Genomic DNA, 25,113 nt, shown 5'->3' on the forward strand with positions numbered 1-25,113 from the left:
ACAAAAGCAATATAACATAACTCCTGAAACTGCCAGTTTCTAAGAACTGCCCAAGAGTACTTACACGCACATTCCCGAGACCGTTGGAGTTCGATAGGTCTAGGGAGGGATCTGGGGATATGTGTTTCACAAGCACCATGAGCGATTCTTAAAATTTGTGTGTTTAAATCAAAAGAGCAGAATTCATGATACTGTTTTGTGCACTCCTTGAACTAAAAGATAGTATCCCACCCCCTCCATAAACAGACACCTAAGTTATAAAACTGCGCTCGACATGCAAAAATAGCTCCTTTTATACAGAAACGATCCTTTCCTTCTTTTCCTTATGTATCTTTTAACTGTCATCACTCCCAACCTAGACCTAGAGTGGCTTTTTCCGGTCCTAGCTCTGCCAGACACACGCTCTGCCCAGAGACCCGATCTACCCAACGCCAGGCGGTCTAGTCTGTATCCAGCGTCCGGCGCGCGCTGCCGTGCAGCTCTCCTATTGGCTGGAAGTTCCTTCGCCTGGGCCGGCGCGGCTCCTGCTCGCCACGCCAGCCAGTCGGGCTACGGACCGCCCGGGGGGGCGGGGCTTGGGTGTCTGGGCGGGGCCCGGGTGAGGGGCGGGGCCTCCGGGCGTCGCGGACGCCCTGGCTGCCTACGGCGTGGGAGGGAGTCCTGGGCCGCGCCCCGCGAGGCAGGGCCCAGGCCGGGCCAATCCCGGGCCACCGGGCGGGCGAACGAGGGCCCTGGCCGGCCCGCCGGAGAGCCTGGGGGTTGGGGACAATGGGCTAGTTCCTGGTGCGTCACGGGGGAGTTCCTTAAAGAGGAAGTGAGCCGGGCTACGGGGCGAGCGCGGGGTGCGGTGGTCGGCGGGGAGGCCCCCGCACTTTAAAATAATGCCCGCGGCGCCCGCGCGACCATGCAATGGCGAGCGCTCGTCCTGGGGCTGGTGCTCCTCCGGCTTGGCCTTCATGGAGTATTGTGGCTCGTCTTCGGGCTGGGGCCCAGCATGGGCTTCTACCAGCGCTTTCCGCTCAGCTTCGGCTTCCAGCGTCTGAGGAGCCCCGACGGCCCCGCGTCGCCCGCCTCGGGGCCCGTGGGCCGGCCTGGGGGGCTATCCGGGCCGTCGTGGCTGCAGCCGCCGGGGACCGGGGCGGCGCACAGCCCGCACAAGGCTCCGCGGCGTCCTGGGCCGGGGGTGTGCGGCCCAGCCCACTGGGGCTATGTGCTGGGCGGCCGGGGCCGCGGCCGGGACGAGTACGAGAAGCGCTACAGCGGCGCCTTCCCTCCGCAGCTGCGTGCCCAGATGCGCGACCTGGCACGGGGCATGTTCGTCTTTGGCTACGACAACTACATGGCGCACGCCTTCCCCCAGGACGAGCTCAACCCCATCCACTGCCGCGGCCGTGGGCCCGACCGCGGTGACCCGTGAGTAGCCCCCGACGCCCGGGGCCGCGTGCCCACGCGCTTCCTTCCGCCCTCTGCGCCGGGGTGCAGCCGTCTGTCCTCCGGGGCCCCCGAGGGCGCCAGGGCCGTTAGGGTCCTGGGCAGCTCCCCCGCGCCGTGTCCCCCCTGAGTCCCTGTGAAGACCCCCGAGCTTGAGGGTGCGGGGTGGGCCGGTGGCCTTCCTCTCCTGATTCTCCCGGAGTCTCCAAACTTCAGAACTGCTGTCCAGCTCAGTGTCTTACACATGAGAAAACTGAGGTTCAGGACCAGAAGGGACAGTGGCAGTGCCAAGGGCTGGCTTGGAGGGCTTTCCACTTCCATCCGAGCCCTTCCTCCGGGTGGGCATAAACTCTAAATGAAATCTCCATGCTCCCCGTGTAAACGCAGCCTCAGAACAAGCCTTTACCCCGCACCCCCACCTCCATCAGATTGCCACACCCACGTCTTTTCTATGTAAAAAGCCAAGAGTTGACTTCTCCAAAGCCGTCCATTGAGTTTGAGGCAGAACGGGTTACAGCCTCTCCTTCACAGGGGCTGCTTCTTAGGCTGAAGATAGGTGGTGGGTAGGGAAGCTATGTGGCCCAATTTTGGGGTCCATATACTTGAGGTGAAATTCATTGGATGCCGAATTGACTGTCAACGTCATCGCCCTGTACAATCTGTCCTATACATCCCCCGCCTCTGGTGGCGTGGTTGTCAGGGAAGGTCAGCCAGTCCTCCCTGTCCACCAGCCTTGTTTGCAAAGGCTGAGCTCCAAGGGTCACCACTGTTGACATCAAAGTCCAAGAGGGCAGTACACCCAGCTAAGGACCTCTTACCTGTAGGGAAGGAATGTGCATTGCCATAGACCCTGTTAGTCCAAATAGGTGACTCCCCTCCCCTGGATGGGAGTGGAGGAGTTGGTTTGCTCAGTGTCTTGGCACCGTCTGGGGCAAGCATTTTCCTTCACCTGGAGGAAAGCAGTGGAGTCCAGTCCTTAGGTTCTGATAAGGAAGCCTATAGAGTAAACGGACTTGGGTTTTCAAAATGATGTGGTTATCTGCACATTTATGTTTTAAATTGCAGTTTGAGAGCATGATTTCTGCCTAAGCAAGGGGACACATCCCAGGCTAAATTCAAAGGACTGAGCCTTTTCAAAATTCTAGGAAACTAATGAGTTTTTCTTGCTTAACCATAGCGTTTATACGTATGTGTATTTTCTATCTCAGTTTTCTTGAGAAAAAATACTACATTTTGAAAAAAAAGGATTTGGCCTTTCCAGATTTTTTGTTTTTTTGAGACGGAATCTTGCTCTGTTGCCCAGGCTAGAGTGCAGTGGCGCGATCTCCGCTCACTGCAACCTCTGCCTCCCGGGTTAAAGTGATTCTCCTACCTCAGCCTCCCAAGTAGCTGGGACTACAGGCTCGTGCCACCACGCCCGGCTAATTTTTTGTATTTTTAGTAGAGATGGGGTTTCACCATATTAGCCAGGATGGTCTCATCTCCTGACCTCGTGATCCACCCGACTGGGCCTCCCAAAGTGCGGGCATTACAGGCGTGAGCCACCGCTCCCGGCCATGGCCTTTCCAGATTTTAAGAAATGAATGAATTATTTGGATCACTTAACTAGAGGGGACTTTATACCTATAAATGTATTTTCTTTCTATCTCAGTTTTTTTTGGGGGGGGGGAATAAACTTCATTAAATTGTGGTCTTTTTTTGTTGTCAGCCTACATCATGCTTTGGTGTTTTCTCTTTTTAAATCAACATCATTAAAGTTTGAAAAAAATCGTAAAATCCCACCAGTGATTTTAAATTTATCTTTGCCACTAGTTCCTGCTCATATGTCTATGCATGTTTTACATAGTTGCAATCATAGTATGTGTACATATTTTGGATCTTAATTTGTGCTTTTCCACTAGTGCTCTTGGTATTACAAGAAGGGAAAGAGCACTTTCAATAAATGCCTTTATTCTTGCTTACAGACTGTTTCTCAGATTACCTTTTATCAGGTGGACTGAAGTTGAAAACAGTTTAACGGGGAATTGTGATAACACTTTCATTTGAGAATATGATGGTTTGGAGAGTGAGTTGATGATATTTTAATGTTTTTCTTTTCTTTTTTTTTTTTTTTTTTGATACGAAGTCTCGCTCTGTCGCCCAGGCTGGAGTTCAGTGGCGCAATCTCGGCTCTCTGCAAGCTCCGCCTGCCGGGTTCACGCCATTCTCCTGCCTCAGCCTCTCCGAGTAGCTGGGACTACAGGCGCCCGCCACCACGCCCGGCTAATTTTTTATATTTTTAGTAGAGACGGGGTTTCACCGTGGTCTCGATCTCCTGACCTCGTGATTCGCCCGCTTCGGCCTCCCAAAGTGCTGGGATTACAAGCGTGAGCCACCGCGCCCGGCCCCATGATATTTTAATGTTTTTCTTAATGAACCTTAAAAGTGCTTCTGGAGAACCTTAAGAATCCCTTCTTCCCAGCAAAGTAAGGTGGTGGTTGATTTAACTTGCTGGTCTTCGTGGTATGGTATGCCGTTGGCCTTTATTTCAGGATGAAGGCTGCTGATGAGTGTTTTGGTTTGGTTATGCATTGGTTTGGTTATGCATAAGTTAAGGTCAGGTTGCTTTGAGACAAATATGTTATTGGAAAGAGGGTGTTAGAAGCATTGAGGAGGTGGGGATGGCATTAGGGAAGGGTTGTGCCCTGAGCTGGGTAGGCCTGTTGGTTGGTAAACCTTTGTTGTCTTTGAGGAGGCCAAAGAAGCCTTGCATAGACGCCTCACACTTGCCACTTACAAAGAGTGGAAAAGTTAATTTTTTGTACTCTCCTTCAATTTAACTCCTCCCAGGCTTTGCTATTTTTTTTAAAATATTTTTTTAAAAATTTATTTTTAATTTTTGTGGGTACATAGTGGGTGTATATATTTATAGGGTACTTGAGATATTTTTGCACAGGCATGCAATTTGTAATAATCACATCATGGAAAATTGGGTATCCAACCCCTCAAGCATTTTTCTTTTGTGTTACAAACAATCCAATTATACTCTTTTAGTTATTTTAAAATGTACAATTAAATTATCATTGACTGTAGTCCTCCTGTTACGCTGTCGAATACTAGGCCTTGAGGAAAGTTTAGAACCAGAGTATTGTCATGCTGGCTTTGAAACAGGAGGGTACTTCACATCCCCAAACTAAATAATCTGTAATAAAAATCTTTCGTATTTTTTGTTTGTTTAATTGACAGGGTCTTGTTCTGTCATCCAGGCTGGAGTGCAGTGGCATAATCATAGCTCACTGCAGCCTTGAACTCCTGGGCTCAAGCAGTTCTCCTGCTTCAGCTTCCTGAATAGCTGGGACTAGAGGTGTGCCCCACCATGCTTGGCTAATTTTTATAAACAAATTTTTCTGTAGAAGTGGGGTCTCACTTTGTTGCCCAGGATGGTCTCAAACCCCTGGCCTCAAGCAGTCTTCCCGCCTTGGCCTCCCAAAGTGCTGAGATTATAGGTGTGAGCCACCAAGCCCAGCCAAAAATCTTTCAGATTTTAAAAAGCTAAATGTATTCTAATGATTCATTCAACAAGAGTGAATTTGCCATTAGAGTATTATATAAAAAGTATACATAGAAAATATCGGTGCAAAACACTCTTACCGTTTCTCTGTAGTCATATGTGCTCCAAACTTATCTTGCCTCAAGTACATGTGACTTGTTCTTGGGGAGGTGTCAGGTAAGGAGTTAACATGAAGTGAATAAAACCTGAACACTCTAAAAAGAGCAGATCTTTCTGTCTACAGATAACTGCAAAGTCAGTTCTTCTCACATCCTCAATTTGGGTTGGAGGATCCAAATTTAAAGTTTCTTTGAGTAAATGTGGATATTATATTTTTGTAATCCTGTGAAAGGTTAACTATAGTTCTGGCTTTTGGGCATGTGACCATTCTCAGTGTTTCTCAACTGTATTGCTATTAAAACAACAAAGCAAATCTCAAATTAAGCCAAACAAATATCGGCCCCTCAAATGCTTAGGTACTCCTAGCTCAAGATGGCCTCCTCTGCATTCCTCTTTCTTTGGAAAGTCCTGCCCTCTTTCAGAGTCAGGCTCGTTTTGTTTCCGTGACGCCATCTAACTGTTTGAAGATGATTTTCCTTTATTTACTCAGTTCTCCTTTTGATTCCTTTCCTTTGAGCTGCGATTCCACATTTTAACCTTATTTGAGAATGGAGTACTGTTGTGTATTCATCTGCATTTCCCTTTGTCTTGTCTCTCCAGATTACCAATCCCTTGAACGCAGGGACTTTCTTATGTTATCTCTGTGCCTACACCACACCAGGTAGATTTCTGAACAGCTGTTACAGGTTAAGTATATGTGGGAATTTTTAAAAACACATGTTTGATTTTGTTAGCTACATAATCAAAAATTTTCTATCAAAGGCCATGGTTTTCTCCATCTTTTATGTTTTGAGGTGAACCTTAAAAATTTACAGTGGGGTGAATGCCATGAACATTTGTACCTGGTGAAGTAAGTGGAGCATTTAGTCATGCGGTTCAGCCAGCTGGTTACAGGGAAAGGTACTGAGTTCTTGGCTTGATGTACTTAACGGTATCAGGTTAGGCTGGACATGGACAAGAACATCTACAAAGAACAAATCCAGAGTCTTACCTGCATAGTGGGCTGGCGTAAATGGAGTCATAATAATTTCATGCTGTTAGGCCAGGAGAGTTTTATGGTGTTTATTTTTTTTCCTTCATCCTCACTCCCACTTCCCTCTCATTTTGGCACATTTTGAAAGAGGATGTAACAATTATTTGGAAAGAAAGAATTAAAAGTGTTCTAATGAATACCCCAGATCTTGGAGAGGATTTGTCTGACTAGAGTGGAGAGAAGGAACCCCACAGTTACTGCAAGTAATTTTTTTTCTTTTTTTTACTGTGGCAACTCATTAATTTTTAGTGACTGGGCATTGTAAAAGGAATATTTTAAAACTGGGTCTATTTTAGTTACAGATTAGAAGGCAAAGCACAATAAAACATGGAAAGGAGTTCAGTGCTCACAGTGAGTACCTTCCTTCCATGGGCCTGTGCAGGTGGAGAGAGTGACACATGCCGCAGATCTGGGTGTGACTCAGGAGAGGGGAGTTACATGTGATTCTCCTGATTACCATCTAGCTTCGATGCTCCATGATGAGGGAGCTGTTTTCTTATGAGGTGGGCTGTTAAAGCCCATTCTGTTTCCAAGCAGCAGAGCAACATAGTGAAATATTTACACACAGCAGAACATTCTTGAGTTGGCAGAATTGGGCACAAGGATCTCCCTGTCTCCTTTGAGACCCTCCTGCAACCCTTGCGCTTTTTGTATCCTTTTTGGCTGTCACTTGCGCTTGAGAGGCGTATTTGAATCCATAGCTCTCGCTTTGAGGGGACCTTTTGCTATCGTGTAAGTTTATTTCCAGAAAATCAACAAATAGAAGAAACAGGTACAATTTTCCAGCCAAGCAGTTTTCTGACTTCCCAGCTTATAGGAAATGAGATAGCCCTAGTTCCTAGACTATAGCCCCCATGTATATCTTGTTTCAAAAAAAGTATTAAAAAAATTTTTTTTTTTTGAGACGGAGTTTCGCTCTTGTCACCCAGGCTGGAGTGCAATGGCATGATCTCGGCTCACCGCAACCTCCGCCTCCTGAGTTCAAGTAATTGTCCTGTCTCAGCCTCCCTAGTAGCTGGGATTACAGGCGCCTGCCACCATTCCCACCTACTTTTTGTATTTTTAGTAGAGACAGGGTCTTGCCATGTTGGCCAGGCTGGTCTTGAATTCCTGACCTTGGATGATCCACCCACCTCCGCCTCCCAAAGTGCTGGGATTACAGGTGTGAGCCACCGTGCCCAGCCTAAAATTTTACTATAAATTCTTTGCTTTAGATTAGGTGGCATAACAGCATAAAACAAGGCAACTGGAGGGTTCAAATAAAATCAGACATTGGAGCTGTTATGCCTCTTTCTCGTAAGCCCCATTTCCCCCAGTTGAGGCACAGGCCTTTCAGAGAGCATAGCAGGCCATCACAACACGAGAGGTGCTGTGCAGCAGAAGCTTCTCTCACTGGAAAGTGAGATAAGGACCCATTCGGGTGATCCAAGGAGCAGATAAAGTGCTTTGGGATATGATGGAAGACTGCAGATATCAATAAATCTTGCTGGAAATAAAACTGGAGCTTTTTTGCTTTGGTTGCTAATAAAATCTTTAAACAGTTGTCTTATGTCTTCTCTTACTATCATTTTTTCCAAGCTTCTGCCCTTATTTTCTGGATTTTGGGGAATGGGACAAATAAATAAATGAAATTCCCAGAATTTCTCAAACTGTCCTTTATTTTACTAGTTCTTCATCCCTATTCTCCCAGATGTATTAGTTTTTTTGTTGTTGACCTTTTTTTTTTTTTTACAAAGAAATACCACAGTGCCTGAGGAGCTTCACCCTCGTCATCCTGAAGTTGGTTTCTTAAGGTTGTTTCAGAATGGAAAATTGGTGTAGATTATGAGGGTGAGAGGTGTGTGGCAGAAACGTTTATGTAGCTCCAGTTAAGAAGGGAGAAAGGCCTTAATTCCTGCCTTGGTTCATGTTAAATGATATCTCAGAATTAATGGAAACAATGGAGACCCTTTGGATGAGTTATTAATGAAGAAATGGTGTAAAGAAGTTAATTTATACCCCCAACCATAGGGCAGATGAGTAATATTGACACTGTCAATTATTTACTTCTTTTTGTGTGTAATATAGGCTGTGGTGTCTAATTTCTGTATTAAAGTATTACAGGTGGGTCATATGACAAGGGCTCTCCTTTAGTTCCTAATGATTGTGAAATCAGAGCTTTTTAAAGTTGGACAGGGCCAAAGAGATTGTCTATGGTGATAAACCTGAATCTCAGAGAGGAGATGACTCACCGCCTCCTGACTTCCTGTGAGCATTCTTTCCATTCTGGTACAAGTGTGTCTCCACAGTTCTGTGACTCGATTCTACTTATGGACACCATAGAAAGTGTTGCTTTGGGGGTAGAAAGACCTTTGCCATATTAATTCACCCATAATTAGTTCCTGAATAAATAAGAGTTGCTGGCAATTATAGTTTCTGATGGGTGTTTAGTTCTATTGTCTTCTCTTTTGAAATAAAATCTTTTTGTTTAATTTTAATTTTCTTTTTCAGTTCAAATCTGAACATCAATGATGTACTAGGGAACTACTCATTGACTCTTGTTGATGCATTGGATACACTTGCAGTAAGTGTTCACCTTTTTTAAAAAAAATTAATTAAGGTGTTTTGGACTTGATTATCCCTAGTTCCCTCCAGCAGATGGAATTCCAGGGAGCCTGATAAGTCAACATGTATCGTTAGCTTTGATAACTTTTATTTATTTTAATGACCTTAATGGGGAGAACAAGAAAAGTGTTGAAGGTTAAATGAGGAGAAATGTGATTCCATTAAAAAAAGGAGAAGAAATATATGATTGATTTTAGGGAACCTATTTTTTTTTTAACCAGTTTCTATCTTATTCCATAAAAGAACCCATAGAGAAGCTCATTAATATTGATAATTACAGTAGTTGGTATTCCAGGAGTAAAAGAGAGAAGATCTCAGGGTTGGCAGGTACCCTGAAATATCATCTAGCCACTGGCTCCCCCAAGAGCAAGTTGGAGCCCTAGCGCCAGTCCTTATGTGGGGCTCCCTAGAAACTCTTCTCTTTGATTTGCTACTTCCTGTTTTGTGGACACTCCATGTCTGAGCTGCGAACGTGGGTGCTGGCATTACCGCCTCGTCCTGTGGTTTTGCTCATTGACTCTGGAGAACTAGAGACCTTTGAGCAGATATGCAGAAGCACCTTGAAGGCAGTATGGCACTCGGTACATGGTGCCATGTCTGTGTGCTTCATCTGCTTCACCTTTTGCCGTTAAAGCAGTTTCCAGGGGACTGTATTCCAGCATAGTGTTGTTTTAAAATCTTAGTAAAGGTGATTTTACAACCTCTTTGCTTTCCTTCATTGTCCAGCAAGTCTTTACCATGCGAAATTTCTTATTGCAGTCTAGCCCAAATGTTGTACTTTTATTTGTTCTTGTTTCTTTTAACATGCCATAGAAGAGTTTAAAGCCGTCTGTTAGGAGTTAGAATTGGGGGCGGGCGCAGTGGCTTATGCCTGTAATCCCAGCACTTAGGGCGGTTGAGGTGGGAGGATCACCTGAGGTCAGGAGTTTGAGACCAGCCTGACCAACATGGTGAAATCCCTTCTCTACTAAAAGTACAAAAACCAGCTGGGCATGGTGGCGGGCGCCCGTAGTCCCAGCTATTCAAGAGGCTGAGGCAGAAGAAATGCCTGAACCCAGGAGGCAGAGATTGCAGTGAGCTGAGATTGCACCACTGCACTCCAGCCTGGGCAACAAGTGAGACTCCATCTCTGGAGACACACACACACACACAAAAGAATTGGGTAATGTGCTAGCCAAGTTTGCATTATGATTGTCTAGTATCTTGCTAGTAGTAGAATTACTAGAACTTGAAAAGAGCTTGAGAGATCATTCTACGTCCTCATTTTATAAATAAGTGGTAGAAATAGGACTAGGCCCTTGGTCTAATAGGAAATCTGGGGTACTGATTTAGTATAATTTAAATTACAAAGCAACTTAGTTTCCCCATATCTCCTTCTGAAGTTATTGCTGCTCTGTTTCAGTCATTTACCATCACTGATCAAAATGTGCCCAGACAAGTATGTTCGACCTTAGAGCTAATTTGTTGATGATACCAGAGGCTGACTCAGCCTACAAGTGTTGCTTAAAGGAAACGTCCTAAGACTCACGTATAGCTCATGAAAGCTTACTCCTTCTCCCTGAGAGCTTTGTCTTCTTCTTCTTCTTTTTTTTTTGAGAGAGCCTCGCTCTGTCACCAGGCTGGAGTGCAGTGGCGTGATCTTGGCTCTCTTCAACCTTCACCTCCTGGGTTCAAGTGATTCGCCTGCCTCAGCCTCCCGAGTAGCTAGCTTTTTTTTTTTTTTTTTTTTTTTTTGCCCCATTTTGTTTTTTTATCCCTCTACCTTGCCTGCTATTCTGTTGTTCATAATACTTTCCCCCACACTTAATGGTGTCTGGTGCATAGTAGCAGTGCAAATGTGTGTTCAAAAAATGAATTCTGACTAATGAAGCATTTCCCAACACAGATTCCAAAGATACTTACTCCCTGAAAGAAGAGTTCTATTTCTAAATGAACTTGAGAAATTCTGTATGTCTGGTCCCACTATTAGAGAGCCACAGTGCCCATCAGCATTTTAAAGACTCTGAGAAGTCCTACAGTCAAACAAACAAACCCATTTAGCTCCCCTGTCCCATTCAGCCATTTTCAAACATGAGTGTGTGATTTCAGAACATAGTTACTCAGGGTTCTGTAGCTATCTGACCATAATGATAAACTACAATAAGTAAGAGTTGTTGACCTCCTTCACCATCCTCACTTGATTTGAGTTCATGTCAGCACCTGCAGCTTTACCAGATATTGTTGCTGGTAAACATCTGTTAGGAAACAGACCCATCTCTGTGGTTTTCATTGTAGAATATCCGGCCTTTAGTGCTTCAGGCTTATTTTTCAGGTGTTAACTTCTGTTGAAGTTTTCCTTTTCTTTTGCTAACATTTAAATAGGCTTTAACAGATGTGCTAGGGAAACATTGTGAAGATAGCAGTCCCCTGACCATTGGATGCAACTTGCAGCATTATTGCATCATCTTCTAAAAAGAAAGAACTGAAAGCTAGAAATGTCTCTACTTACTCTGTAGGTTACAGCAAAATAACGAGGTGGAAAAAATGTAACAGACGAGTAAATATTAGGAAATAAGACATACTTGAAAGTAGTAATGTCTGATGAAGAAAGAAGTAGTGTCTCAGTTAATTTAGAAAGTTTATTTTGCCAAGGTTAAGGACACACCCATCACACAGCCTCAGGAGGTCCTGATGAAATCGCCCAAGGTAGTTAGGCACAGCTTGGTTTTATACATTTTAGGGAGACAAGAGACATCAATCAGTATGTGTAAGATGTACATTGGTTCAGTCCAGAAAAGTGGGACAACTTGAAGTGGTGGAGGTGGGGTGAGGGGGCACTTCTAAGTCATAGGCAGATAAAAGACAAATGGTTACATTTCTTTTTTCTTGTTTTTTTGAGACAGAGTCTTGCTCTGTTGCCCAGGCTGGAGTGCAGTGGTGAGATCTCGGCTCACTGCACCCTCCACCTTCCCAGGGGTTCAAGCAGTTCTTGTACCTCAGCCTCCCAAGTAGCTGGGATTACAAGCATGTGCCACCATGCCTGGCTAATTTTTTATATTTTTAGTAGAGACGAGATTTTGCCATGTTGGCCAGGCTGGTTTTGAACTCTTGGCCTCAAGTGATCCGCTCGCCTTGGCATCCCTGAGTATGGGCTTACAGACCTGAGCCACCGTGTCCAGCTGGTTGACTCTCTGATTAGCCTTTCACTGAATATACAATTTACCTGTCACAAAGGTAGAGGAATAGTCACTTATGCCTTTGCCTGGCTTAGTGAATCTGCAGTTTTGCATAAACACTAGGGCAGAGGAAGCAATCAGATATGCATCTTTCTCGGGTGAGCAGAGGGATGACTGAGTTCTGTCCTTTGTTCATACCTGTGAAGATAAACTGTCAATTTACATTGCCAGGGTGAAATTCAGCAGAATTGTTTTGAGGGGAAGATCTTGAGGCCCACAGGGAATTTCCTTGTAGGTAAATTGTAAGGAACATATATAGCTTTTTTTTTTTTTTTTAAATCTATGTAGCTATCTTATTTAGGAATAAAATGGGAGGCAGGTTTGCCTGATGCAGTTCCCAGCTTGACTTTTCCCTTTGGTTTAGTGATTTTGGGGTCCCAGAAATTTATTTTTCTTTCACAGTGTGTCTTTATGATGTCATTATAGTCTCAAGGTTGTCATAAAATTTTGAGTGGAGTGAAAGAATTTTGATTCAGGTTAATCTATAAAGTTTGATGCCCAACTGTGCTTCACATAGGAGAGAGTAGCTTAGTGTGACATCATACCTACATACCCAAAATAGGAATCATAATTCTAGATCACTTTTTAAAAAGGACATAGAGCTGATTATTCATATGTTTTGTTTCCTTTAAATCAGTCACTGGTTTTATCCTGTGCTCCAAAAGATATTACCACTATTTCTTGAAGGGTTTAGACATCTGGATAACAAGCAACAAGTTCATTCAATTTTCCACATGTTTTGGTCTCCTGGGAGCAAAGCACCCAAGCCGCTGCTTTATTTGAGGAGCAGAGAGAAAGACATAGTTTTGTTTCTTCAGTTTTCTGATTTATTTGTATATCTGCCAGAAGTTTTAGAACCCACAATGCCTGGCATGTTAAATAAGATCATAGTGAAGTTTGCTGGAGAGTGGAGTTGGGAAGATGAGGAGTGCCAATGATTTTACAAGGAATTACTTTCACAGTTTTGTCCTTTGCAGATAGGACTCTTGAGTTGGAGGAAATGGGCCTGCCATGTGCTGGGAATATATTCTAAGAAATAACTGCTTTTCTATCTCTTGTGTTTCTACTCCTATGGTAACAAAACCACATACAGACATTTAGGTGACGTGACTGGGCTGCTGTGATGATATAGCCTCAGTTTCATTTCAAGTTGCTGTAATGACCTGTGTTCCTCTTTTTAAAGATAATGGGAAATTCATCCGAGTTCCAGAAAGCAGTCAAGTTAGTGATCAACACAGTTTCATTTGACAAAGATTCCACCGTCCAAGTCTTTGAGGCCACGATAAGGTAAAATACTGAATATTCATATAATGAATTGGAGACTTCTTTTTATGTGTTTTAAGAAAAAAATACCTGTGAGGGTCTTTTCGCCACAAGATCCAGGCAGGGAGTCCATATGGGCTTTATGGGTGCAGTGTGCATTTTTCATGTTCATATCTATCTAAACTGGAACAATTATTTCAAAGTAATCACATTCCAGACTGAAGGGAAAGACACATTTGCATTTTGTTTTGTTTTTATAGATTAAACTCTTTTTTTTTTTTTTAAATGGAGTCTCTGCCACCTAGGCTGGAGGGCAGTGGTGCAATCTTGGCTCACTGCAATCTCCACCTCCCAGGTTCAAGGCATTCTCATGTCTCAGCTCCCTGAGTAGCTGGGATTACAGGCACTCACCACCACACCTAAGTTTTGTATTTTTAGTAGAGATGAGATTTCACCATGTTGGCCAGGCTGGTCTTGAACTCCTGACCTCAAGTGATCCGCCTGCCTTGGCCTCCCAAAGTGTTGGGATAACAGGTGTGAGCCACCATGCCTGGGCACATTTATGGTTTTTTTTTGAGACGGAGTCTCGCTCTGTCGGCCAGGCTGGAGTGCAGTGGCACAGTCTCGGCTCACTGCAAGCTCCGCCTCCCGGGTTCACGCCATTCTCCTGCCTCAGCCTCTCCGAGTAGCTGGGACTACAGGCGCCCGCCACAACGCCCGGCTAATTTTTTTGTATTTTTGGTAGAGACGGGGTTTCACCGTGGTCTCGATCTCCTGACCTCGTGATCTGCCCGCCTCGGCCTCCCAAAGTGCTGGGATTACAAGCGTGAGCCACCGCACCCGGCCACATTTATGTTTTAACGGGGGTGTAAAATAGGTGTCTGTCTAGTACAGAATTTCATGGTTTCCCTTTATAGTCTGATTTCATTTCCTTCTTTCACCATGTCCTAGGACAACCCCTACATATTTCTGAAGGAAATGAGTTTCCCATCTTACCACCCACGGAAAATCACCGCTTACCATTTTAGTATATTTCTTTGTTAGGTGTATCTCTCACTTGTATTTCGCTCTCTTTCTCTCTCTTTTTCTCTCTCTGTTTAATGGATTGGGATCATGCTGCATACCTAGTATATTGTGTATTGCTTTCTTTGATATATTGTGGTAATTTTCCTGTTTACATCTTTTGAAAATTGTATTAACTGCATAGCATTCCAGTTCACAGATGTAATACTTATTTAAAATTAAATTGGTGAAAACCTTTGTTCTGACATATGTCACAGTCTACTTCAGATCTTTAGAATGGGACTTTATGGGTCTACAAGGACGTAGGTATAAGCTGGTAGCCTGCTGCCTCTTAGTAGGTCATTTTTTCCTCCTCCTCTTCACCTTGCCTCTTTACCAGATGTTACGGTGTTAAGGAAGTTGCTTGGCAGCCAAAACAACAAAAATTACTTAGTATTTGTTGTCTTACCTTTCTCTGTTGTTTTTTTTTTTTTAATTTGAATTAAATTAAAAATTTTTTTTCATTTTAGAGCAGGGTCTTGCTCTGTTGCCCAGGCTGAAGTGCAGTGGTGCTATCACGGCTCACTGCAGCCTTGAACTCCTGGGCTCAAGCAATCCTCCTACCTCAGCCTTCCAAATAGCTGGGACTACAGGCAAATGTCACCATGCCCAGCTTCTGTTTTTTTTATGAGTGTTTTCCCCAAGTGAAATAAATCAAGAGTAATTTAATAATACTAATAGGTAATATTTATTCTGAGAGCAATTAGTACACCCCCTTTTTTTTTTTTTTTTAAGAGATAGGGTACTGCTCTGTTAACCCAGGATAAAGTATAGTGGCATGATCATAGCAGCCTTCAATTTCTAGGTTCAAGAGATCGTCCTGCCTCAGCCTCCCAAGTAGCTGGGACTACTGGTGTGTGCCACTACATCTGGCTAATTTTTTTTTATTTTTAATAGAGACAGGGGCTTGCTTTGTTGCCCAGGCTAGTCTTGTACTCTTGGCCTCGAGAGATGCATCTCCCTTAGCAAAGTGCTGGGACTACAGGCATGAGCCACCGCACTCAGCCAACTCCCTTTTCTTAATGCCCTAAGATTTAGATTACCAAAACTGTTAATATTTTAAATAGTATTGTTTTTGGTAGTCTCGGATAAATTATTCCCTTTCTCTCTTTTAGTAATATGGTTAACAAAAATCAATCGTGTATTTTTAGAGCTAGAAAGGAATTCAAGAGGCCATTAAGTCAGGTCTCTCTGATGTCAGGCAGTTCTGAGTCTATGTGGATATGAACATACTTCTGTCTTTCTGAATTGGATTATGTGCACTTACAAGCAACATGATTGTATTATCTTTTTGTTCTTCCTGTTATTAGGGTCCTGGGAAGCCTCCTTTCTGCTCACAGAATAATAACTGACTCCAAGCAGCCCTTTGGTGACATGACAATTAAAGACTATGATAATGAGTTGTTATACATGGCCCATGACCTGGCAGTGCGGCTCCTCCCTGCTTTTGAAAACACCAAGACAGGGATTCCATATCCTCGGGTGGGTAGACTGGTTTGACCCTTTGTGTTTGACAATTCACTATCTTCCTGAATTAAAATTCTTTGTTTATTAATTTATTTGGGAGAAGGAATGGGATGGAGGTAGACGAGAAAAGCAGTGTCCTTAGAAGAATTTGGCCTTAAATATGATGTAAATACTTTAAAATTTATTCAGCCTTTACTGAGCATCCACTGTATGAAAGGCAAACAGTGATATATCTGACTTGTTCCTTCCCCTTAAAGAGTTGATGTTCTGTGAAGTTCAGTATTCTTAAGTCCATTTACATGTGTGATTTACATTCTCTGCTACAAAGCAGTGTGGGGAGTTTGTCTTCATCTCTGACTTGGGTCTGTTTTCCCAGAGATCCTCACATGGGTATTGTGGGAACTCAGTGAGTGTTCTTTTCAATGCTTCACGTGGATCTTTCAAATAAAGGCAACACAGACCAGCAAGTTAGCTGCTGATTTAAATGCCAGGATCTGGAATTAGATTATATATTTGTGACATCTGATGTGCCAAGCCCAGAACTCCTCTGGGAATTGAGTCAGCCTTTTAGGTAACTGGCTGAGAACTGCCAGAGCACAGAGTCTTCATGATGAAACTGGCTGTCATATTCTGGTAGTGCCTCCTTTCTCTCCCAGTTTGAGGTTTGTTTAGGTGCTGAGCAGGAGTGAGTTCATAGTGGTTCATTTAAAATTTAGAAGAAATTCTATAGTTTGCCTTTGTCTCTAACCCTAAAGCCTGGTGCCTTTGTTACCATGAAGAAAACCTGCTGGAAAGAGAAGGTTTAGTGAAGTGTGTAGCCATTCCCTGAAGACTTGCTCTTATTGATAAAGCAAGGCTCTGCTGTTCTTACTGTCTTGTTTGTGTGTTTTAAATTTAATTCCCGTATTCACCTCAGATGTATCTTGGAAGGCAGAGAGCTGACTCTCACCGTGGTAAGCTTGGTTTATCAGCTGAGTGTAGTCTCTGAGACCCGGCTTTTCAGCCTTGTCGATTCCTTGAGTTTTGTCACAGTCCTTGTCTCTTCCCATCCCCAGGTGAATCTAAAGACAGGAGTTCCTCCTGACACCAATAATGAGACATGCACAGCGGGAGCCGGTTCCCTCCTGGTGGAATTCGGGATTCTGAGTCGACTCCTGGGGGACTCCACATTTGAGTGGGTGGCCAGACGAGCAGTGAAAGCCCTTTGGAACCTCCGGAGCAACGATACAGGATTACTAGGTGTGGCACCTTTACTTGCCACTGGGACTGCACACTGCTTGGTCCCCTTTCATCTTCTCTGGGCTCTGCACCCTTTTCACTCTTCAACTCAATTGACAACTCAGCAAGAATTGTGTCAGCTGTATCTAATTTCTTTATGTGACGCTTTGCGGAGAGGCTGCATGGTCTGATGGAAAAGAATAAAGCTTTTGTGTTTGAGGGCTCCCTTCTGATTTGGATCCCCTGGCATATTCCACTTGAAAATTATTGTTAATGGAAATGCCATAAAAAGAACTGCCTCTGAGGCAGATTTTATTGCTTCAATATAAGGTTCTAAATATAGGAATTTAGAGTTACTGATGGAGCAGCTTTTTCCTTTTAAAAAATCTGGGCCTATGGTAGTCGATTGAAAGTCCAGATTAAACCTGTATGAGGTGGGGTTTTTTTCCCTTGAGAATGTTTGGTCAAGATGTTACTTAAAAATTATTATGGAAAATTTCAGAACGTAGTAGAAAGTATGATGAATAATGACCCATGTGTACTCATCATTTATCTTCACTAATTATGAGTATTTTGCTAACTCAAGGTGTTATTTTATTTATTTATTTTGAGATAGGGTCTCACTGTGTCACCCAGGCTGGAGTTCAGTGGTGTGATCTTGGCTCACTGCAGCCTCCACCTGCTGGGCTCAATGATCCTCCTGCCTCAGCCTCCCAAGTAGCTGAGACAACCAGCATGTGCCACCATGTCCAGCTACTTTTGTTTATTTTATGTAGAGACAGGGTCTCACTACGTTGCCTGACTAGTCTCAAACTCCTGAGCGCAAGCAATTCTCCCACCTTGGCCTCACAAAGTACTGGAATTACAGGTGTAAGCCACTGTGCCCGGCCTAGGTGTTATTTTAACTCATGTAACTGTCTTAAGTTCTGAAATTTATGTATACATTTGTTGTATTTAACAACAGCAATAGAAATAACTCACTCAAATTGTCAGCCTATCACCAAATAGTTGACCAGTATCACTTCAGATTGTCAACTTTTTAGGTTTCCATAGACCCTTTCAGCCTGGCCTTTGTAACTTTTATATATTTTTCATTATAATATAAACAAATATTTTGATTCTGCCTGACAGTTGGCAGATCAGTTGTTTCCAAGTTGTTGCCTTGCATTCATAATAACCACTTTTGTTGTTGTTTTTATTATTAAAAAAATTATTTTTTCCCTTTTCTTTTTTTTTTGGTCTTTTGAGACAGGGTCTCCCTCTGTCACCCAGGCTGGATGCTGTGTCACAATCTCTGCCTACTGCAACCTCTGCCTCCCAGGCTCAAGTGATCCCTGGGATCAAGTGAACCCCCCATCTCAGCCTCCTGAGTAGCTGGCACTACAGGCACCTGCCATTGCACCCAGCAAATTTTTTGTATTTTTGGTAGAGACAGAGTTTCACCATGTTGCCCAGGCTGGTCTCGAACTCCTGAGCTCAAGCGATCCACCTGCCTCAGCTTCCCAAAGTGCTGGGATTGTAAGTGTGAGCCATCATGCCTGGCCACTTTTTCTTTTTAAAATAATATTTTTTTGGATAAATTCCCAAGAATGGCAGTACTGGGTTTAAAGTCTGTGAAAAACTCTTGGGTTTTGAAATGCATTGTCAATCTGGAAAAGCACAATGACAAACCTATTTTTATTTTGCATTAAATGTTTATCCCCGTGTTTGTGTCAGTAAACGTTATATATTTAGAAAGATGTCTAGGCTAAGTTAGTGATAAGACTGATAAAAATGTTAGGTCCAAGCAGCCACTCCTTCTCCTGTATGGCAAGGATAAAGGTGCTGAGGAGCAGTGTGGTTGGAGTAGGTGGCCTGTCTCCATCCATGTCCTCTCTGATGAGGCAGTTGGGACCTCAAGAGCCTTGTTTATTTTTGCAGGCAATGTCGTGAACATTCAGACGGGCCATTGGGTTGGAAAGCAGAGTGGCCTGGGTGCCGGGCTGGACTCCTTCTATGAATACCTCTTGAAGTCTTACATTCTCTTTGGAGAAAAAGAAGACCTAGAAATGTTTAATGCTGCATATCAGAGTATTCAGAACTACTTAAGAAGAGGGTATGTCTCCCTAACATCTCCTCTGTTGCCTTGTAAAGCAAATAGAATGCATTCTGAAGTATTTGTATTTTTTTAACATATAATCACAGGGTCTGTTTATCTCTGCCCTCATCTTACCACCTCTCCTAGTTTGTCAGTCATCTGGGGGCACCAAGAGCTGTTAGCTTTCTGTCGTTGCATAGCATAGTACTCTAGAACCTAGTGGCTTAAAACAACGAGCATCATCTCATGAAGTTTCTTAGGGACAGTAATCCAGGAGCAGCTGAGCCAGTCACTCTGGCCCAGGATCTCTCCTGAGGTTCTTGTCAAGTTGGTGGCCAGGGCCACAGCCATGCCAAGGCCCAATGGTGCTGGGAGATCCCCTTCCAGGCTCACTTCTGTTGCTGGCAGGCTTCAGTTCCTCATTGGCTGTTGGCTGGAGGGCTCAGTTCTTTGCCAGAGTGCCTCTCTGTAGGTAGCTCATGGCCACTGGCCTCCCCCAGAGTGAGTGATCTGAGAGAAAAAGACAGAAAGAGGCCAAAATGGCAGCCACAGTGCTTTCATGGCTAATCTGGGAATGATATACCAGTACTTCTGCCAGACCATTAGTCACCCAGATCAAAATGATACATTCAGTGTGGGAGGGGGCTATGCAAGGGTGTGACTTGCAAGAATAGAGGTTCTCGGGGGCCGTCTTAGAGACTTGCTGCTACTACAGGGGCTGACACATCCCAGTGTTTAACTGTGGCTTTAATTGCAGGTAGATCTGCAATGCAGGACAATGTTTTGGTTCTATTACTTTCCAAAGAATTGTTAGGATTGGTCTTTATACTTGGTGATAGAAAAGACAGTTACCACATTTTTTTTTTCTCTCTGAGTTTGTTTAAAACGTTATTCACCATTTTCTGTTGTGCCTCCAGGATGACAGGAGAGAGAGAGCCATTTGAAGCTACAGTGGCTTCTATGTAGTGTCACTCTCTTTCCCAGATCTTTCTCTTTTTTTTGAGTCAGAGTCTTGCTCTGTTGCCCAGGCTGGAGTGCAGTGGTACGATCTTGGCTCACTGCAACCTCTGCCTCCTGGGTTCAAGCGATTCATCTCTGCCTCCTGGGTTCAAGCGATTCTCCTGCCTCAGCCTCCTGAGTAGCTGGGATTACAGCTGCATGCCACCTTGCCTGGCTGATTTTTGTATTTTTAGTAGAGATGAGCTTTCACCATGTTGGTCAGGCTGGTCTCAAACTCCTGACCTCGTGATCCTCCCGCCTCGGCCTCCCAAAGTGCTGGGATTACAGGCGTGAACCACCACACCTGGCCCCCAGGTCTTTCTTTGTATGTATTTCTATGTTAAGTGTCCAGTTTTAGTGTAAGTTACAGCTGCTGAGCTTCCTGCTTGGATTTTCTTGGGTCCATTTCTACATTGCTTTTGTAGGAACCACTTATATGTGCTGTGTTTAAGTAAGGGGCCTTTTGGGTGGAATTTATTTATTTTTGCTTTTCAAAGCCACAAACTAAATTGAGCAGTATTCCCCAAGGGTCTTGCTCTGATGCATTTCTCCAGGCCCATGCTGTAGGACATTAATAGAGAAGAGACTCTTTGTACCAAAAGAACCAAGCTTTTCTGCTCAGGTGAAATCCAGCATAGGCCCATACGGTATACTGAATTCTCTTATGTGGCAGGGCTCTTAGACCCAAAGCTCAAAGTGCTTTCTGCAGAATACTGTGAAATCCTGACATATTACAATGGCTGCATTAGGAACTTTGATCCTGTGGTAAATATTATCTTCTGCTAGAGTCTAATGTAGATAGTTAAAGGCAGTCTGTCTCCAAAGGTTTAAGGAATGAGTTAGGAGAAAAAATTAATGTTAATTCCATTTAAATGAAACTACTAGCGGCTGCTGGAGAGGTAGAGAGATCTGTCAGTGAGCTTTCTTTTCACCATTGAATGTGCTGCTTGGGTTTGCAGGCGGGAAGCCTGCAACGAAGGAGAAGGAGACCCGCCACTCTATGTCAACGTGAACATGTTCAGTGGGCAGCTGATGAACACCTGGATTGACTCTCTGCAGGCCTTTTTCCCTGGACTGCAGGTATTTTGCCATCAGATTTCCTAAGAATAACCAATCACCAAAAAGGGCTTCTCCCTCCTTTTCTTTCTTTTTTAATACCCTGAGCGTTCTCTGTCTCCTTTGGATTTGGGAGGTCACTAACACTATATGTCTTCATCTCTCTGTTAGTGAAATTAGTCTCCAGAATATTGAACAGAGCCATTCCACACAAGTGCAAAACCATGCTTGAGAAGTGACTGTGTGTGATTTTTGTTTTTGTTTGTTTGTTTTTGTTTTGAGATGAAGTCTTGCTCTGTTTCCCAGGCTGGAGTTCAGTGGCGCAATCTTGGCTCACTACAACCTCCGCCTCCCGGGTTCAAGAGATTCTCCTGCCTCAGCCTCCAGAGTAGCTGGGATTACAGGCGCCTGCCACCACACCTGGCTAATTTTTTGTACTTTTAGTAGAGACGGGGTTTCACCATGTTGTCCAGGCTGGTCTCGAACTCCAGGCCTTAGGTAATCTGCCCACCTCAGCCTCCCAAAGTGCTGGGATTACTGGCATGAGGCACTGTGCTGGGCTGTGTGTGATTTTTGGATAATCCATCACTCAGTTGTTTATTCCTTGTTCATTAGTACACGTAATCTCTTTTTCTGTGTGCAGTTCACATCAATTTGGCATTAGTGGCCAGATAGGGAGGGCATTTATTTGTCTGGGTTGTCACTTTTGGGTTGGTTTTGTCTTTAACCGTATGTGTAGGTCAAGTAAGAACTCGGGGGCAGAGGAGAGCCCAGGCAGGCCCTTTGTACCATGTCTTGTCACTCTAGGAATGGTATCTCAGCCTGATGACCTGTGTCCTCTCCTTAGGTGCTGATAGGAGATGTGGAAGATGCCATCTGCCTTCATGCCTTCTACTATGCCATATGGAAACGATATGGTGCCCTCCCTGAGAGGTATAACTGGCAGCTGCAGGCCCCTGACGTTCTCTTCTACCCACTGAGACCAGAGTTAGTGGAATCTACATATCTCCTCTACCAGGTACTAGAGTTGTGTGTTTTTGTTTTGTTTTTTCCTTTCACTGCCTCCTCTGACCCCAGCAGTTCGTTCTTAATGAACATTTGCTGAGTGATTTAGGGTTATGTTGTTTCATAGTGACTCTGATCGAGTTACCCCCTATCTGTAGTCTTGTTAGTGTTCAGTGTCATTCGTGACTTCACAGGACAGAGAAGGCATCTGCAGTCAAATATATTTTTAACCTCATATTCTTTTTTTTTTTTTTTTTTTTTGAGACGGAGTCTCGCTCTGTCGCCCAGGCTGGAGTGCAGTGGCGCAATCTCGGCTCACTGCAAGCTCCGCCTCCCGGGTTCACGCCATTCTCCTGCCTCAGCCTCTCCGAGTAGCTGGGACTACAGGCGCCCACCACCACGCCCGGCTAGTTTTTTTTTTGTATTTTTAGTAGATACGGGGTTTCACCGTGGTCTCGATCTCCTGACCTCGTGATCCGCACGCCTCGGCCACCCAAAGTGCTGGGATTACAAGCGTGAGCCACCACGCCCGGCCTTTAACCTCATATTCTACAAAGCTGAATCATGTTTTTACCATAGGACTTATATCTCACATCTTTAAGTATTCATGAGGAAGATTTTGTACTAAGGTGTTTTCCAAATGTATTTGACCAGAAGACTCGTTTTTAGGATGCAGTTCTGCATCAGTGTACTGTGGAGCCCCGGTCTGTGTAACAACTCTTCAGACAAAAAGAACATTCATTTTCTTGGTTATAAAGGAGATCATCTGGGATTCATCTGGATGCCTGTTATTCTTTAATGTTTGTGTATATAGATATGTAATAGTGTTCATCCTTTGTGAAATTACTTCAGTGGCAGAGGGAATGTGACTTTAACTGTGAAATGTCTTCTTCCTGACGGTTGAAGCCAGATATTTATACTTCTGTGCATGCCATACATATATACACACTGAGAGTCCTCCTCCATTCACATGCACAGCAGCACGAGTGGTTAATTCACCAAGAAACTGGCCTTGGTGAAATTCAGTAGGCCTGTAACAGATGCCCACCGTCGGCCAGCCCTAGCAAGCAGTGCCTGAGTTTTAGAAACTTTGATAGTGGGGAGTTTTAGAAACTCTGATAGTGGGGAGTTTTAGAAACTCTGATAGTGGGGAGTTTTAGAAAGTCTGGTAGTGGAGCTAACACTAAGATTTGAATTTATTTATTCAACAATTTTTTTATACCAAATCCTTGCCATTTGCTTCAGATGAAAAAAGGGGAAAGAAATCCTGTGAAACCGGTAGTAGTCCTCATGCCTAAAAAGGGACCTCATGAGTTTTAGGTAACCTCTCGAAAGAGGGAAAAGATAATAGCCACCTGTTTGGCCTGTCTGAGCCCAGTAGGAAGGCTGTACACGGAGGATGGCCTGCCAGTTACTGGCTGATTTCTCCTCTTAAACTTAGTCCTGTGGCCTGTGAGCTTACTCCTCTTTGTTTCTGTCACTGCTTCTTTCATGTTTTCAGCTTCTCCTTCACGTTGACAGAGATGTCTTGCACTCTACAGCTTTACCCTCCGAAGCCACACCCTGTGCACTTTTAATCTGGAGACTGCTAACCTTGTTTTCTTTGTTGCTGCAATCTGGCACTAGGCATGAATTAAAGATCTCCAACTTTTAAACTGTTTGTTGGATAAAGGCTTATCTTCCCAGAGAAGTTTTTTTCTCTAGTAAAACCATCTAAGAGCATGTGTGAGAACAGTAGGCAACTGAGGACTGATTTCTCAGGGTGATTAGAGAGGAAAGGGTGGCGGCCTCCTTTTACACTTTGGAAAGTCGTGTTCCCATCAGCCTTTCCTCATGGTGCCATAACTGGAATGGTGGCAAGGTCCTCTTTCCTGTGCCTGTGTCTTAAGTTTCTGGAGAGTTCTGAGGCAAGATAGAAATTGGATTTGTTCTCAGATAATGGTGCTGTCAGGGTGGGCATTGTTTTATTTCTAATCATGATGGCAACCAAAGTAGATTATTGTTCTACCCTGGAACAGATGGTCTTACCCCTGGCTAAAGTTAAACAAGTCACAGGTACGCTTTGATGTGAACTGACGGAATACCTTAGTCCTCTAACCGTTGTGACCCTGCAAGATAAATGACCTGGGCCCTGTTTCTTCCTTTGGCTGGCGACTCGTCTCCATGGGGAAGCCCCGCAGTCACCATGATGTTTGTCGATGGCATGTCTTCCAAGCCCGTGCTGGATCACATTCTCTCGTGTTCTCTCTAGGCAACCAAGAATCCCTTCTACCTCCATGTAGGAATGGATATTCTGCAGAGTCTGGAAAAGTACACAAAAGTCAAGTCAGTTTTCTAAGTTCCTACCTTTTTCTGTCAGCCACTTTTAATTTATTTCAAATTGTTTTGGGGAGATATCCTAGTTTGCATTTTAATTTATAGAACCAGGTCATTAATGTTACATTTACAGGGAAATTGCTTACCTTTTGGTCTAGTAGAACCTTTCCATTGTAGTGAGAACTGCCCTTTTTTTTCTGTGAGGTTCTAGCAGATTATGGGTGTTCATTCTAACTTCTTTCCTCTAGTTATATAATAACATATACGCTAAAATGTTTAGGGAGTACAGAAAATATAAAGCAGTAGAATATTATCACTGTAATCTCCACATACAGAGAAAACTGTACTCAGTATTGAAATGTATGTACTTATAATCTTTTAAATATATTTTATATATGATGTGTGTATATATGTATATATAAGAAACATACTCTATATTTCAATTTTGTGACATGCTTTTTTTTTACCTACTATATCATTTTTTTTTAAAGTACTATCTTAAATAATAAGTCAATTCTCAATAATAAGTCAATTCTACGAGTATTAGGACTAGAAATTTAAATTAGTCCTTTTAAATTTGTTGCCAGTCATTTTCTTGGTGCCATGTTACACTTCTGGCCAGCACCCTGCCACCACGCCCACACCCTGTAACTCACCTGATAATTTAGCAGCCAAAAGCACTTGCTAAGTAAATTTTCAAACAACCCAGGCTATAAAA

The 25,113-nt window shown here is 43.7% G+C and overlaps 1 protein-coding gene across 2 annotated transcripts in view; it reads left to right on the top strand.

The window, feature by feature from the left end:
- Positions 1-718: 718 nt before the first annotated feature.
- The window catches only part of EDEM1 (ER degradation enhancing alpha-mannosidase like protein 1), a 33,340-nt gene continuing 8,945 nt past the window's right edge, over positions 719-25,113 (top strand). The window contains exons 1-10 of one of the 2 annotated variants that reach the window (XM_058437194.1): positions 719-783; positions 1,280-1,413; positions 8,604-8,676; positions 13,116-13,219; positions 15,568-15,739; positions 16,780-16,963; positions 18,863-19,037; positions 20,978-21,098; positions 21,922-22,092; positions 24,331-24,404. In XM_058437194.1, the coding sequence (XP_058293177.1) occupies positions 1,292-1,413; positions 8,604-8,676; positions 13,116-13,219; positions 15,568-15,739; positions 16,780-16,963; positions 18,863-19,037; positions 20,978-21,098; positions 21,922-22,092; positions 24,331-24,404 (1,196 nt within the window). In that variant the 5' untranslated portion in view covers positions 719-783; positions 1,280-1,291. Of the gene's footprint in view, positions 784-804; positions 1,414-8,603; positions 8,677-13,115; positions 13,220-15,567; positions 15,740-16,779; positions 16,964-18,862; positions 19,038-20,977; positions 21,099-21,921; positions 22,093-24,330; positions 24,405-25,113 lie in introns of those variants that run through there. The other variant, XM_032149556.2, reaches the window with a different exon arrangement.

This window comes from Hylobates moloch, unplaced genomic scaffold (assembly GCF_009828535.3).
Source record: "Hylobates moloch isolate HMO894 unplaced genomic scaffold, HMol_V3 SCAFFOLD_4, whole genome shotgun sequence".
NCBI classification, from domain to species: Eukaryota; Metazoa; Chordata; class Mammalia; order Primates; family Hylobatidae; genus Hylobates; species Hylobates moloch.